Source organism: Phoenix dactylifera, chromosome 8 (genome assembly GCF_009389715.1).
Source record: "Phoenix dactylifera cultivar Barhee BC4 chromosome 8, palm_55x_up_171113_PBpolish2nd_filt_p, whole genome shotgun sequence".
Taxonomy (NCBI): domain Eukaryota; kingdom Viridiplantae; phylum Streptophyta; class Magnoliopsida; order Arecales; family Arecaceae; genus Phoenix; species Phoenix dactylifera.
The window spans coordinates 16,540,658-16,555,320 of record NC_052399.1 but is presented as its reverse complement, the minus strand read 5'-3'; the positions used below and the strand labels follow the sequence as shown (position 1 = coordinate 16,555,320).

The window sequence follows — 14,663 nt, the reverse complement described above, 5'->3', positions numbered from 1 at the left end:
TGTTAAAAATAATAATCTCATTGCTAATATCATCATTATAGTACATATAAATTGATCCAGCGCCATGTTACATCTTAAATTATGCCGAACCAAAAATTGATCTTACACTTAAATATCCCAAAAAAATGAATTACACAAACCATTGCTTGCTCTCTCTTTTTTTCCTTCCTTTTGAACAAGCATCTCTGATTCACTAAGCTCCCTTCGAGTCAGAATGAGCTCAATTGGACAGAGTTTCAGTTGACCTGTAGGGGCAATATAATTGACAACGTCATCCGAGGTTCTTTCTCGACAAATCCTTTAATAACTTGAACGGCTAGAGATTCAGACAATAGCCATGTGACTAGTGAGGAAGAAACTGTTACAAAACTATCCATCCATTTCAGGCTTTTAAGTTTCAAGACACACGCTCAATGATAGTGAATTCAACGACTTACCGAACTCTGTTGGATCAAAAAATGCTTAATTTCATTCTGACAAGGCTTTCACCCAGAAGCATCTTCACTCATCATTCTAATTAGAAGCAAATGAGGAAGACTGGTGTCCATTGTTTCACATTTGCACTGCATGATTTGCACTCTGGATATCTGCTCTTCCAGAAAAGATTGCTACAGAGTAATCTCCTTCGTTCTGTTTCAAATTGCTCCTACTCTTCTTCCATACTCCTAGGCGATAGACTTGATCTTGTTTCTATAGGGAAAAGACCATTTTCAGCTCTGAGTGCTTTTGGACTCTGAATCTGAAGTTGCTTTGGACAAAGAGAATCAACCGACTTCTTTCCGAGGAAAAAGATTTGCAATTAGACGATGTAAGACCACAAAAAATATCTATACAGTACATACCGAGCACCAAGAGAAGCTAAGTTCATAATGTTGACAAATGTCAGAAACATCTCCCAACAAACTGATAACGATCTTGCAAATTGTGATCCTGTTCAAGTACATGCAAGTCAAGATATGGAAGCAGACCACAAAATGCTCATTCTCTAATAAGACACCATGTCAAATTGTAAATTGTAGTCTATGGTTTTATCATTATTTTAAGGGTCATTGCGCCAAAAAGGCCCCCTTTTTAGCATTTTGGAACTCCGGGGTTAGGTCACAGATGTATCCAATTGAATTGAAGTCCTGTGCATTCTCCACCAGATATGGGTTTTGTCAGTGATAGGGTGTACCTTGTGCTTGTTTCAAAAATGATAACTCATCTTCATATGGTAGTATACCATTGGATGCTAAGCTACTTTTCCTTCAAAAATCATGGAACAAGCCTTCCTGATTTCCAACGAACTACCACCTTGGTTGTTGAGGAAAAATGACAGTCTTCCTAAGATTATCAGATATTTCACACAAAAACAAAAGATTCCAAACCCCTGGAATACAAATATAAATGCAAAGCTAATTTTTGGTACTATTGATTCCTTTGAGAAAAACATATTAAATAACTAGCAGCATGGGAATCACATCATATGCCGATGATGATTTATACTAAAACCTAACATATCGAAGGCCAAATATACGCATGTGCATACATCTAACTGATCAAACAATTTTAATGCAAAAAAGAAAAAAGACAAAGGGAGAGTAAGATTGATAACTGCATTCATATACAATTGAAGAATGCCCAAGTAAATCCTAGATACCAACAGCAGCAGAAGCAGCGACAGCAATTTAGGCAATAAGTTCCCAACTTTAAGAAGGTAGTCATAGTGTCATACAAGTTTCAACAGTTAACACCCATAAAATTTCAACCATTTGAAAAAAAGTACATTAATTGGGGAACACTGCAATTAAGTTGGAATGCATACAGATTTGTAATAAGATATGGCATAAACCTTCATACATGACACCGTAAGCTTCAAATCAACGTAATCTTTGACTCTATTTTTCTAGCTGAATGAATCTTGGTTAAGTATCAATTTGAGAATTCCCCTTCCTCTTCTATACTGTACTGGAAGAGTCATGTGATGTATCACTCCCCTTCTCTCTTTTCAAAAATATCGCTTTTATTAGTATCCTTGTCCTTGGTTCTGGAATCATTCCTTTTGACCTCATCTTGCTATAGAACTGCAGAGCCTCATCTAACTTCCCTTGTCTGTGAAGTCCGTGAATCATAATGGTGTAAGACCGCTGATCAGGACCTAATCCACTTCTCTCCATCTCAGCCCATAAATACCGAATGCCACTTTGATATTTCCACTGCACATACAGGTTTAATATCAAATTGTAGGTGTCACCATCAATTTTGCAACCAGTTCTTTCCATTCTATACAATAAATCGGTAACCTCTTCTGGTTTCTTAGTCATTTTTAAGATATAAGAGTAAGTTCTGGTATTTGGGAGGCAACCCTTTTGTTCCATCTCGTCCAAAAGTTCATATACTTTTTCCATCCTCCTTATCTTACAAAGGTGCTTTATGAGAGAGTTATAGGTTGCTACATCTGGAAGGCAACCAGGCTCGCCCATTTCACCAAAAATTTCAAGGGCTTCCGGAATTCTCTTCTTAAAGCACAATGCATCAATAATGCAATTACAGATCGTCACATCTGGCTGAGACCCTTTCTCCTGCATAGAAGTGAACAGTTTCACTGCAGAACCTAGCTTCCCAGCCTTGGCCAAGGAATTAATGAAAATACCATATGTGACCACATCCGGTTGGCACTTGGAAGAGATTATGTCATTCCAAAACCTTTTAGCATCACGTAAGCTTCCCAACACACACCAGCCATTAAGAATAATGTTTCTGCTCCTTATAACAGGAGGGAACTCATTTTGCTTCTTAAGAAAGAGAGCTTCAGCCTCTTCAACATGTTTGTATCTGCAGAGAGACATCAAAAGAGTCTGGAAAGCAACCATGTCAAGCTCAAAGCCATAATCTTTCCTCTTATAAAACATATCGATAGCTTCTTGTACCTTATGAGCACCTGCATATCTATTTAGCAGAATTGAAAAAGTTTTCTCATTGATGATGGACGTGCCTCTCTCTTTGGGAATTTCATCGAACATTTGCCTCATTAGCTTGATCTGTTTCATCCTACCAAGAATATCAAGCATCTCATTCAAAGCCCTTGATCCATAAGCATAACCTTGTTGGGTGGATGCCCAATTAAAAAAAGATAATGCAAGCTTCCAATCGGACCGATGCCTCCGAAGGACCTGCACAACTAAGTCCTCACCGAGTGAAGGCACAAACCGATTGAGGGCTGACTCTAGCTCACTTGTGCTTTCATGGGACTTCAGAATTTCTTGTATCGTGGCAGCATATTTAGTGATCGAATCATTGTCAGATGCTGCGCGATCAGCATTAAGAAGTGAATTGCTCTCAATTTGTGAGAATGAATTCGTATAACATGATCTAGATTGCGCATAGGTGCCCGAAGAACTTTGTGCATAGAAATATTTGCAGGGAATATATCCATTAGAAAGAATATTCTGAAAGCGACCAGATACTCCTTCAGACCTGACACTTTTCCTTCCCAATTCATCTTGTTTATATGATGCGTAACTTGGAAATAGAGAAGATGTCCATTTAAGTAGATAACCATGGTCGATAAGCAGTTTGTTTTCTGAAGCAAAATAATAGATTACACAATAATTAGCAAATAAAAAACAAAGGACACTGAAATTTCATACATACGTAGTCTATCAGCGAATTATAAAGAAAGTAGAAGAGATGATAAAGTATTAAAAAATATATTCTAGCAGCAATTTGCAGCGAAAAAAGGGGAAAATTTCAGGATTATACCACAAATTCTAAATCAAGCAAAAGAAAAAGGAAAAAGAGGACGGTTTGGGACGAGTGGAGAAAGAGTTTTCATAAAATCCCCGATCAAGAAGAAGCAAAACGGAGGAAATTTAAAGGAAATTACCGAGGCTGGAGAGGGAAAGGAGAGGCCTGGACTTGGAGACCCAAGAGAAGAGCATAGGAGACTTCAACAGCAGCAACAGAGGCAGAGAGGGGAAGCGGGGAATAGGGTTTATTCGTCGAGTTCCTCCTCGCCTTCCTTCACTCGGACAAGGCCAGTTTCCGAACGAGCGCATAGAAACTTCTATGCGTGTACAGTGGAGGTTATGGTTCAAAGGGAAGCCTTAGCCTCGAACGGCAAAGATCGCACAATTTGGACGATTCCAGCGATCACAGCCGCAGAGCTGGGCCCACAAACTCCGACTGGTGAGTCACTGAAGTGCGGAGGATCCTGTGAACTGGTTATTGCACAGAGGACCATAACCAGCGAATCAGTAGATGACGCGCAGAATAATTTAAGTTTGTCATTTATGGTTGGTAGATTTAGCTGTAGCGTGTTCGACAAGATCTGGGCGCCTGCCTCCATTTTGGCGCCAACGCCTCGTCTTGCCGCCAAAATTGCACCGCTGATAGATCCTCGAATCGCAGCAGAGGGAGCGAGTTGGGGCGAGAGAGAGGGAGGGAGAGATGGATGCTTTCGGGGGATTCTTCGTCGACGAGAAAGCGGTCCGAGTGGAGAACATCTTCCTAGAATTCCTCAAGAGGTACTCAAGATTCTACCCTTTTTTTTACTCTTTTCTTAGGGTTTTCTCTTCTTTTCTTGGGGTTTCCGTTAGATTTGATCTCTTATGCTTCTTCTTGTTGATGTATTTAAGGTTCAAACTTGATCCCAATGCCATGGAGCTCTTCTACGAGTCGGAGATCGAGGCGATGAGGTCCAAGGAATCCACTACCATGTATGTGGATTTCTCCCATGTCATGCGCTTCAATGACGTTCTCCAGAAGGCCATTGGGGAGGAGTATCTCAGGTAAAATTCTTGTTTGTTTACCCTTTCCTTTGGTTCGGATTCAAAGACATGGTATCAATTTGGCTCATTTTTACCAGATTCGAGCCCTATCTGAGAAATGCTTGCAAGAGGTTCGTAATGGAGCACAAATCAAGCGAGAATAGGCCTGCCATCATCTCCGATGACAGCCCTAATAGAGACATAAATGTCGCATTCTACAACATCCCACTGCTGAAGAGGTATTGCCGGATTCTTGGATTTTTTTGTACCTTTTAAAAGTTATTTTTTTCCTTCTTTTCCTTCCATTGGTTGGAAAGTTGCTTCTTTTACTACGTATAACTTGCTTGGAAAACTGGAATTGTTCTAGACTGAGAGATCTGACGACATCAGAGATTGGAAAGCTGACCTCAGTGATGGGGGTGGTAACACGGACAAGCGAGGTCCGACCTGAGCTCCTGCAAGGGACATTCAAGTGCCTTGAATGTGGTGGAGTTGTAAAGAATGTGGAGCAGCAGTACAAATACACGGAGGTAAATTTAGCTAATTCCGTTTTCATCTATAATGTAATTATTATCAGGTGATCCTTATTTCATGATATGTTCGTTTATTGTACAACTTTATCAAAAGAAAAAAGAAAAAAAAAACTAATGTCTTTCATGAGTTATTTTTTTTCAATTTCGAGTTATTAGTGAGTCGATTATGATCATAGTGATTGTCATTTTCTTTAGCCCATAATCTGCATGAATGCAACATGTGCAAACCGAACTAAGTGGGCACTGCTCCGGCAAGAAAGCAAGTTCACAGATTGGCAGAGGGTAAGGATGCAAGAAACATCAAAGGAGATACCTGCTGGGTCTCTCCCTCGTTCCCTGGATGTCATCCTCCGGCATGAGATTGTTGAGAAGGCAAGGGCAGGAGACACGTAAGCTTGCTCACCACTTAAGCTATCTATAACCAACATATGATATTAACTTTTTTCTAATGGTCACATTTCGGGCATATCTAGGGTCATCTTCACAGGAACTTTGGTTGCGGTGCCAGATGTGATGGCATTGACTTCACCTGGTGAGAGAGCAGAGTGCCGGCGAGAGGCTCCTCAGCATCGGAATGCATCTGGCGGTCATGAAGGTGTCAGGGGCCTTAGGGCTCTGGGAGTAAGAGACCTCTCATATCGCCTTGCTTTCATTGCGAACTCTGTGCAGGTTTGAATATTTTCAAGTGGCAATTTTGGAATCCAATATGTTGTTATCACTCTTCTAATCCAGTGTTTTCTTTTCTTTGTATTCCATCCTTCTGGTGTTTAGCTTGCAGATGGTAGAAGGGATGGGGACATCAGGGACAGGAGGATGGATGGTGATGACCATGACAAACTGGAGTTCACTGTAGGTTCTTGAATTTTACTAGCTATATTTCATTTCATTTCATTGATTTTCTCTACCTGACAATTTTTGTTCATGCTTCTATACTGCTCCAAGGTCAGAGCTGAGGATTGCAGGCCATGGTTTAAGGCCTTGTCATGTGTGAATTATTGTCCAATTAGCTTTTACACTTAGTCAGCCATTATGGACCTTCATGATCTTGTTGAATGTCCTAAGCATCATTTGCTTTTTCATTTACCTTGTCCAGTTTCAACATTTAACTGGAGATTTTTTGCTGTCCAGGTTGTCAGGATAATATTTATCTTCCATGTATTTAATATGAATTTCTTTTCTTATCTTTAGGTCTTACCTCTTTGCACCGTCTCCAACAGGAGCCCCTTGTGCCTTATTACATTTTCATTCCCTTGTTTTGTTTTCACATGCTCAAAAACATCACTGTATTGTTCTCAAGCTGGCATGCAACGTCATTTTTCCACCACCTGGTCTTGCTAAAGATATACAATTTTATTTGACTCTTATAATTTTCTGTGGCAGCAAGAAGAGGAAGATGAGGTTATGAGGATGAGGAACACTCCTGATTTTTTCAATAAACTAATTGATAGCATATGTCCCACTGTTTTTGGCCATCAAGAAATAAAAAGAGCGGTACTTCTTATGTTGTTGGGCGGTGTGCACAAGTTAACCCATGAAGGAATCAACCTTAGAGGTGATATCAATGTGTGCATTGTTGGAGATCCGAGTTGTGCTAAGTCTCAGTTTCTAAAGTATGTATATCTTCATCTTTGGCTATTCCAGACAGCTTGTTTTCTTCATAGTTGTGACATTTTGATTAATCTACTTAGTTTTGCAGCATTGGAACCACCAGTTGATCACAGCCATCAATATTAGCTATTAAATCAAAATAATACAACTATAAATATTTGGGCTGATGCAAGATAGAATTAGATGAATGTAACTTGTTTGGTCCAATTTAGATGGTCAGGGCAACTAAAAAATTCCTAACATTTATTCAAGTGCCCAGCTGGTTGAATAATTAAGATTGATGATCTGCTGAAACACAAATCAATAATGTGCCTATTAACTTGACTGTTGTTCCATAAAAAACAATGTTCTATTTCCTTTTTCTACATTTATTATTTCACAATGCTCATTTCACTATGTTTATCTGCACAGTCATTGTCAATTGATGTATTCTTACCTATAATTGTCCATTCAACAGGTATACTATCGGCCTAGTTCCCCGATCTGTTTATACATCAGGAAAATCCTCATCTGCTGCAGGTTTGACGGCAACAGTGGCTAAAGAGCCTGAGACTGGCGAGTTTTGTATTGAGGTATTTGTTTTTGGCAATAGCTATTCTACATCTTTTCAACTTATCTTATCTAATTTTATACAGATCTCAAAAGTGAAATTACAATTATGTGCAATGGTGAGCATGACATGTTGAGGAAATGGATATACACGTACATTGCACTTTGAAAAGTTATCATGGATCTGGTTGGTTCATTATCAAGTGATCTCTAGTTACTATTAAACACTGACTGGGTTGATTTTTTCATCTGACCTTCTGAAAACATTTCTAAAATTGTTTTCCATTTGGTGTTTGCAAACATCTTCTGTGGAAGAATGATTGATTCTAAATAGAGGATGGCTAGAACATTTTGGCTTTTGTTGTTTGCTCAATCTAGTTATCAGATGCAATGCCTTTTCCACAAAAAAAGCAATGCCTTTTCTTAAATGAAGAAAATTTAAAAATCATTATTATATTTTATGGTCTAGATTGCATGTTTATGAAGTTTAGTCTTGTTTTTAATTGACTGTTATTTTGTATGGTATATGTTTTGTCTTTACGGGTAGGTGCACTGATGAAATTTTCTGCTAGAGCATCTCAGTATTTCTTGTTTTCTCGAGCTAGTCATCAGATGCAATACATTTTCCTTTAAATGAAGAAAATGTCAATGTGCAATAACTTTGAATCGTTACTAAGTTTTACAGTCTAGATTGTGAGTTTATCAAGGTTTGGCAGTTTTTAATTGATTGCTACTTTTTATGATATATTCTTTGCTTTTACAGGCAGGTGCATTGATGCTGGCTGATAATGGTGTATGTTGCATTGATGAATTCGATAAAATGGATATAAGAGACCAGGTAGATTTTTTTACTGCAATTACTTTTGTATTTTTAACAAGTTGAGTGTGTGGAGTGCTGACTTCTGTAGTTGATTTTAAGGTTGCCATACATGAAGCAATGGAACAGCAGACTATAAGTATCACAAAAGCAGGAATACAAGCCACATTGAATGCTAGAACCTCCATTTTAGCAGCTGCAAATCCTACTGGAGGACGCTATGACAAGTCAAAACCACTCAAGGTATGCCTTTCTTACAGGAATTTTGATCTTTTTTTATCTAGCTTGAAAATTTCATTTTTACTTATTATGAGTGACATGGTAGCAAATGATGTTTGGGTTTTGTTACATTTTAATAGGTTTCTGATCCTTATCTGTGATCTTTAAATCGTACCAAAGGTCTTCTATGCAACTTTTGAATTAAATCATGACAAACAATCTTGATTCTCTCTTTTGTACAGTACAATGTAGCCCTTCCTCCTGCTCTTCTGTCAAGGTTCGATCTAGTATATGTTATGATTGATGAACCAGATGAAAACACTGATTACCATATTGCCCACCACATTGTGAGAGTTCATCAGAAACATGAAGATGCACTTGCCCCTGCATTTACCACGTCAGAGTTGAAGCGTTATATCACATATGCAAAGTCATTGAAACCTCAGGTATGTTACTTTTCCTTGTTGCTTAAGGCCTTGTGTACTTAAAAAAAATTGTGATCTTCTCCATGACTTAATTCTTGATTGGGCTCTATAAATGCAGCTGAGCTCAGAAGCAAAAAAAGTGCTAGTGGAATCATATGTCACTCTTCGGAGAGGGGACACTACTCCTGGAACCAGAGTTGCTTACAGAATGACAGTTAGGCAGCTGGAGGCATTGATAAGGCTATCTGAAGCCATTGCTCGGTGTCACTTGGAGAAAGTGGTATGCAATTTTTTCCTCCCACTCTCTTACTGTGCATTATATCCGTATGTTTCTCAACTACATGGATAGTGATGCAAGTTTTTCCTCCTACTCTGTTAAGTGGGCTGAATTTTGTCATGCTATGAGTTTTCTGCTCATGCACTGTGGGTGCTCTTTTAACATTTTCTGGGTTAATGCTTTTAGGTGCTTCCAGCACATGTTCGCATGGCGGTAAGGCTGCTAAAAACATCCATTATCAGGCAAGAAATTTTTCTGTTCTTCCACTTGCATGATGTTTTTTTCTTCGAATGCTTAAATTTAATATAAACACATGTTATGCAGTGTTGAATCAAGCGAAATTGATCTTTCTGATTTCCAAGATCATGAAGATGGTGATGGGAACAGAGCTTCTGATCAAGCTGCTGCAGAACCAGCTCCTGCAAATGTTGATCCAGTACCAGAAAATGAAGGTGGACTGTTATATCAATATAATCAATTGATCATTTGATTATGAATTTAATATCATGATATTAATTACTTATAGTTTAATTCAAAAATCTTAATAGGTAATGAACAAGAGACTGAGAGCCGACAGAAGAAGAAACTGGTTATAACAGAAGACCATTTTCAGAGAGTTACTCAAGCTCTTGTTATGCGCTTGCGACAGCATGAAGAGGCAGTAATGCAAGATGGTATGGGGAACTCTGTTGCCATGTATTTTTCTTTTTTTTCTTTTTGTAGACATTATGTTTTGTCTTTGCTCTTTTTTTAGAAATATGAACTGTCTTTTTCGGCCAGTTGAAAAGGACAATAATCTATTGCATCACTGAAATTGTAACCCTAAGGTCATCTGATTACCAATTTACCCTTTTTTATCATACTAGATACTTTACTAGAAACTATGCTGCTAGATGAAGTTGAAAGTGATTCACTCAGAGGTGTTGGTGAACAAAATATGTGGTCACATATTCACCCTGATGCAGGCCATCTCAAAAGAGAAAAACAGAAGCATACAATTGTGTGCTTAAATTTACTGAAATATGCGAAGATATACGATAAAATATTAGCTTGGATGATTTTACTGGATAATGTAGTCTCTGAGTTACATTCACCCACATTGACTGTGCATATGCAAATCTTGTAGTGTGACTGATTAATGAACTGACAAAAGCATACATGTTTGGGCACTTTTAAATATATGCGCAGAAAATACAGCTACCATTACATCAAAATAACTATATGTAAACATGATGGTTGTTGGCTCCCATGAGCATCTTCCAATAAAATTGGAAATAAATAGGAATTTATTATGTGAATTATCCTACTTTTAAGTCAAAGGCATGATTGCTATTTTTGAAACTAAGACCATGATCAATGTTTGGTGTTTCAATGCTCCTACTATAGGAGCACCATGATATATTGAGAAAATATTATCTTTAAAATTTTATCAGAAAATTTCTATTTGAAAAGACCGGAGGCGGCAAAGGGTGACCATGCCTAGGTAGGTGCCAAGAGGTCATGTCAAAAGATGAAACATAGCATATCAAGTAGGATGCAGTAAGTTAAGATCCAAGAAAATGAAACACAGCATATCACATAAGATGCAATAAATCAATCTGAAGTACCATCTTGATAACATTCAAGACCAATTATAGATCAATTTCAGCCTTCATACTCAAACCTGATACAAAACATTTAAGGTGGGCACTTAGGCAGCCAAGCAAGCAAGTTTTTTTTAAAACCAATAATAGATGGTGTTTCTGTTGGAGGATTAGTGCAGCATCTTTTCCAAGCGTAGATTGCATTTGTGCTTATTTGGCTCCGCACCTTGTAAATGGAAGGTGCCTGCTGTGTTTGGGGATTTAGTTTCTTTAAATATATATAGCGGACAAAGCCCCAGTACTTCTAGGAGTGTAAATTTGGGGAAGCTTTAGGCAGTCCCTATTCGTAATGGAAACTTGGGCACTAAGGCAAAAAATTTACATGGAATTATCTTGCCTCTCTTCTTAATGGCTTTAACGTTCCTAGATAAGCCTGAAGAGCAGCTTTGTTAACTGCAAAGTTGAAATGCCCAGAGAGCTTCTGCAAATATGTAGAGTCTTATTGACTTGAAGCTTTCTTTTAATGGGTATAAGAATTCATTTACTTTACATGCACTAATAAACATATACGCATGCATACATGCTTCTGATTATATTTAATCCTTCAATGTAAATATATGTCATGTAGTAATTTTGTTAAGTTTTTCTTTGCTTTTATTTTCAGTAAGTAATTTTCCTTGAGGAGAGCTCTTCCTAAGGAGCTATTGCAAAGGACTCTTCTCACAAAACCATGAACATATTTGGATAAATTATTTTCAAGCAAATCAAGCCACTTGCCTCTCAAATTTCAAGAGGCATGATTTTAAGCACAGATTTGTTGAAGATATGTTAGCACTATTTCTCTGATAGATTTTATCTAGTTCCACTGTGTACTAAGTTTAGGATTTGTTATTGTAGGCATAGCCATACAAGCATAAGAAAGTATTATTTAAATCCCAAGCAGATCTCATTGTTATCAATTTTTTGGGAGATATGGTGAGAACTAAATTTTCTTGTTTGGTCAGTGCTTCGTGTCATCTGGGGGGTCAAGCTAATGTTACAGTTCCCGACTCAAGTGATATCTCCTCCAATGTGTGATTTTTAAAATTTTGCAGGAAGTGGTTTGGCTGGCATGAAGCAAGGCGATCTAATTGTTTGGTATGTCGAGCAGCAGAATGCCCAAGGTGCATACAGTTCCACCGATGAAGTGCGGGAAGAGGTCAAGTGCATCAAAGCTATTATAGAGGTATACCTAACCATGAAGAATGCTAACTTCTTCAGTCCATGTTATACATTCTAACCATTTGTCAAGACGCTTAAAGCTGTGGAAATGGTATTAATGCAGAGGTTGATACAAAGGGAAGGACATCTGATTGTCATAGATGATGGGACAGGCTCAGCAGCTGCAGATGGTGGTGAAGCGAGGAGATCCTCTGAGAATCGGATTTTAGCTGTGGCTCCAAATTATGTCATTGATTGACAAACAACTTATAAAATTTTAATTTAAGACATTTCCAACAATCAACTTCCCACTTTGGATGTCCCGTTTGACGCTTCTGCTTATACATTAAACATAATGAAGATATCTTTGGAAGAAAACAAGGTGAAGACATCACAGACTGCAGCTGGCCGTTGCTTGTTTTAGCTGTTTGATGGCAGCAACTAGGGTTTCCCATCAGCATCGCTAGGAAAACAGATACTTGGTGAGTCACTCTGTATTGATGATTCATGCTCATGCTGCATGATAGAAGCAGTAGGGCCATTTTTTGGAGATCTGCAGGTGAGAATTTTATTGGATCAAGGAGAGAATGATAGCTTTATTTTGTTTATCAACAAAACTTTACTCCTCTGTTGGCTGATAGATTGTGTTTTTTCTTGTAATGCATTGGTTCGACGATGTTGTAATCAAACAGCAGCTTAAGCTACAGTATTTGCTTCCATATGACATTGTCCAATGCTCTCTAAGTTTTATAAGTTAAAAAAATTTCATTTATATTTTCTTTTCTTTTAATGTGAAGAACAAAGATCCCAATAAATGTTGATTTAGCCCAACTGATTTGTGAAATGGGTGAGTCTTCCGCTTCTTTATTGAACTCCAGTTTTGATTGCTATGGACCTAGCCTGTCAGCTATGCTGCAAAATAAAATATCATGATTCAAACTCCAGATGTTATCATTGCTATGGACCTAGCCTGTCAGCTATGCTGCAAAATAAAATATCATGATTCAAACTCCAGATGTTATCAATCTGCACTTCCTATGGTACTGGTACTCAAGCCGGTATGCTATACGACTTTTTTTGGTTCATTCTGCCTGCTCCATTTCGTTTGCCTTTCCATGATTTTTGTATAGAATTAGTCTTGTAATTAGGTATAAACATAGCATTCGCCAAATTGGATGTGAGGAGCACTTAAATTTGATCAATCACCTGTTGTTTCCCTTGCTGACCCGGGGAACTGACCATACTTGTCACCTTGTTCTCCGAGTCCCACCAGCTTTCCTACCCAAACCCCTTAATAAAAAAAATCAATTTCTTTTCCTGGAGGGTTGGTTGGAGTTTTTAAATGAAAAGGATGAAAAAATAGCATTTTCATGAAAAAAAATTCATAAACAATATAAAAAACTATTTTTTCACCGGTTAAATATAGAAATATTTTTTAAAAACATATTTTTAAGCTATCAAAATTTATGAATAATTTTTTTTGAACCAAATGAATCCTTGTTGCTGAATCCAGTGAAGCTCTCTTAACATGCACAGATGGGTGTTTTGCAACTGCTCAATTTCTAGTCCACCCACTGATCCACAAAATTGCACTATAATACTTCGAAGTTGGGTCCTAATTAATTCTGGACGTATCTCGTTCCAGTTCCATTTCTAGCTCGATTTGAGACCTTAAAAAAATCTTAAATTTAGTTTGACTGTCAATAGCAGGGTCTCTCTCTCTCTCTCTCTCTCTCTCTCTCTCTCTCTCTCATATTAAGCTATATATCCGGCATGTGAGTTGTTCCACAGCAATCAATTAACGTCACGCTTTTACAATGGTTGCTTGCAAGTCCTGGCATGCGTCATAAACAAAACCTTGGCGAGGGCAATCCAAAACCCTGGCCGTTCATGTAGATGCCATTAATGGCGTCCCTCTCAGCCACAATCCTTCAGCTTTGGTTGGTGATGATTGCGGGCTGGTGGTCCGTTTGTCCTGTTGATGAGAGCATTTATTCCTCCCTCCCTCCAAGGCAGCAACAAGGCTCGCACGGACAAATTGCATGTCTACCTTCCCCCACTCAATCACTATTAGCAAATTAAAATCCTGGATCGGTCGCCGTCACCGCCAAAGTATTTTGAGCGCATGACTTGGACACGAGCTTTCGATACTTTAGGGATTGTTCGGATACCTGTAAGGCTGTAAGCGGAGAGGAAGTATTTTGACCGTCACCGTTTGGTAATCTCGGAGTCCATTAGCATAAGTGGAAGTACTTATAACAACTCATCAGGGGGAAGGAAGGGTTCCATGTGAGGACCAGATATATCATCTGAACATCTGGCATGTTCATTTTATGCAAGCATTTCTTCCTATTGTAAATGCCAAGCAATTGAAATAATTTTTCGTGCATAACTAGTCAGCTCTAGTTACTCCAATAACTCAGAAATGCATAAAAAATAGATAGAATCAACTATAGAATAACCTTCTTGCTTCCCATGGTTACTACTAAGGCTGCAAATGAGCCAGGTTAATCTGTTACTGGACCCAACTCACTTAAATCCGACCCGATCCATTTTGGATGACCGTGGGGCGGGGTCGAGTCCTAAAATTAGATCTGTTTCATTTTCTAGGTTGGGTCTGGATTTATTGAACTCAGATTAGACTCAAACCAATCTGACCCATTTAAAATTTGAGTAATTTTGGATTTTCAATCCTATAACTCGA

General features: G+C 38.3%; 2 protein-coding genes across 7 annotated transcripts; one reads left to right on the top strand and one right to left on the bottom strand.

Moving 5' to 3' along the window:
• LOC103702528 (putative pentatricopeptide repeat-containing protein At3g15200) lies at nt 1–4,052 on the bottom strand. 6 transcript variants are annotated; one of them, XR_003384780.2, is made up of 4 exons: nt 3,866–4,052; nt 1,805–3,562; nt 438–930; nt 1–245 (listed from the first exon to the last, which is right to left on the bottom strand). XR_003384780.2 is itself a non-coding variant. In XM_008784994.3 (2 exons), exons 1-2 carry the CDS (start codon nt 4,035–4,037, stop codon nt 1,938–1,940), a joined length of 1,797 nt encoding a protein of 598 aa, XP_008783216.2. In that variant the 5' UTR covers nt 4,038–4,052; the 3' UTR covers nt 1,690–1,937. The 6 variants fall into 6 exon arrangements, 1 of the variants encoding a protein (XP_008783216.2); XR_003384779.2 differs by having other exon boundaries at nt 1–739; nt 843–930; XR_003384781.2 differs by having other exon boundaries at nt 1–690; nt 843–930.
• Nucleotides 4,053–4,345: 293 nt separating this feature from the next.
• On the top strand, nt 4,346–12,691 carry LOC103702526 (DNA replication licensing factor MCM6). Its single transcript, XM_008784993.3, has 18 exons — nt 4,346–4,505; nt 4,617–4,769; nt 4,847–4,987; nt 5,116–5,278; nt 5,477–5,670; nt 5,755–5,950; nt 6,053–6,130; nt 6,662–6,891; nt 7,347–7,461; nt 8,202–8,276; nt 8,358–8,498; nt 8,717–8,920; nt 9,018–9,179; nt 9,363–9,418; nt 9,501–9,628; nt 9,725–9,850; nt 11,854–11,984; nt 12,084–12,691. Exons 1-18 carry the CDS (start codon nt 4,429–4,431, stop codon nt 12,216–12,218), a joined length of 2,505 nt encoding a protein of 834 aa, XP_008783215.2. The 5' UTR covers nt 4,346–4,428; the 3' UTR covers nt 12,219–12,691.
• The last annotated feature ends 1,972 nt before the right edge of the window (nt 12,692–14,663 follow it).

Coding starts and splice junctions, on each gene's coding strand:
- LOC103702528 (XM_008784994.3), bottom strand. CDS start 4,037: ATGCGCTCGTTCGGAAACTGGCCTTGTCCGAGTGAAGGAAGGCGAGGA. Junction 3,563..3,865: donor CCTTTCCCTCTCCAGCCTCG/GTAATTTCCTTT, acceptor ATTTTGCTTCAG/AAAACAAACTGCTTATCGAC.
- LOC103702526 (XM_008784993.3), top strand. CDS start 4,429: ATGGATGCTTTCGGGGGATTCTTCGTCGACGAGAAAGCGGTCCGAGTG. Junction 4,506..4,616: donor TTCCTAGAATTCCTCAAGAG/GTACTCAAGATT, acceptor GATGTATTTAAG/GTTCAAACTTGATCCCAATG. Junction 9,629..9,724: donor TCCAGTACCAGAAAATGAAG/GTGGACTGTTAT, acceptor AAATCTTAATAG/GTAATGAACAAGAGACTGAG.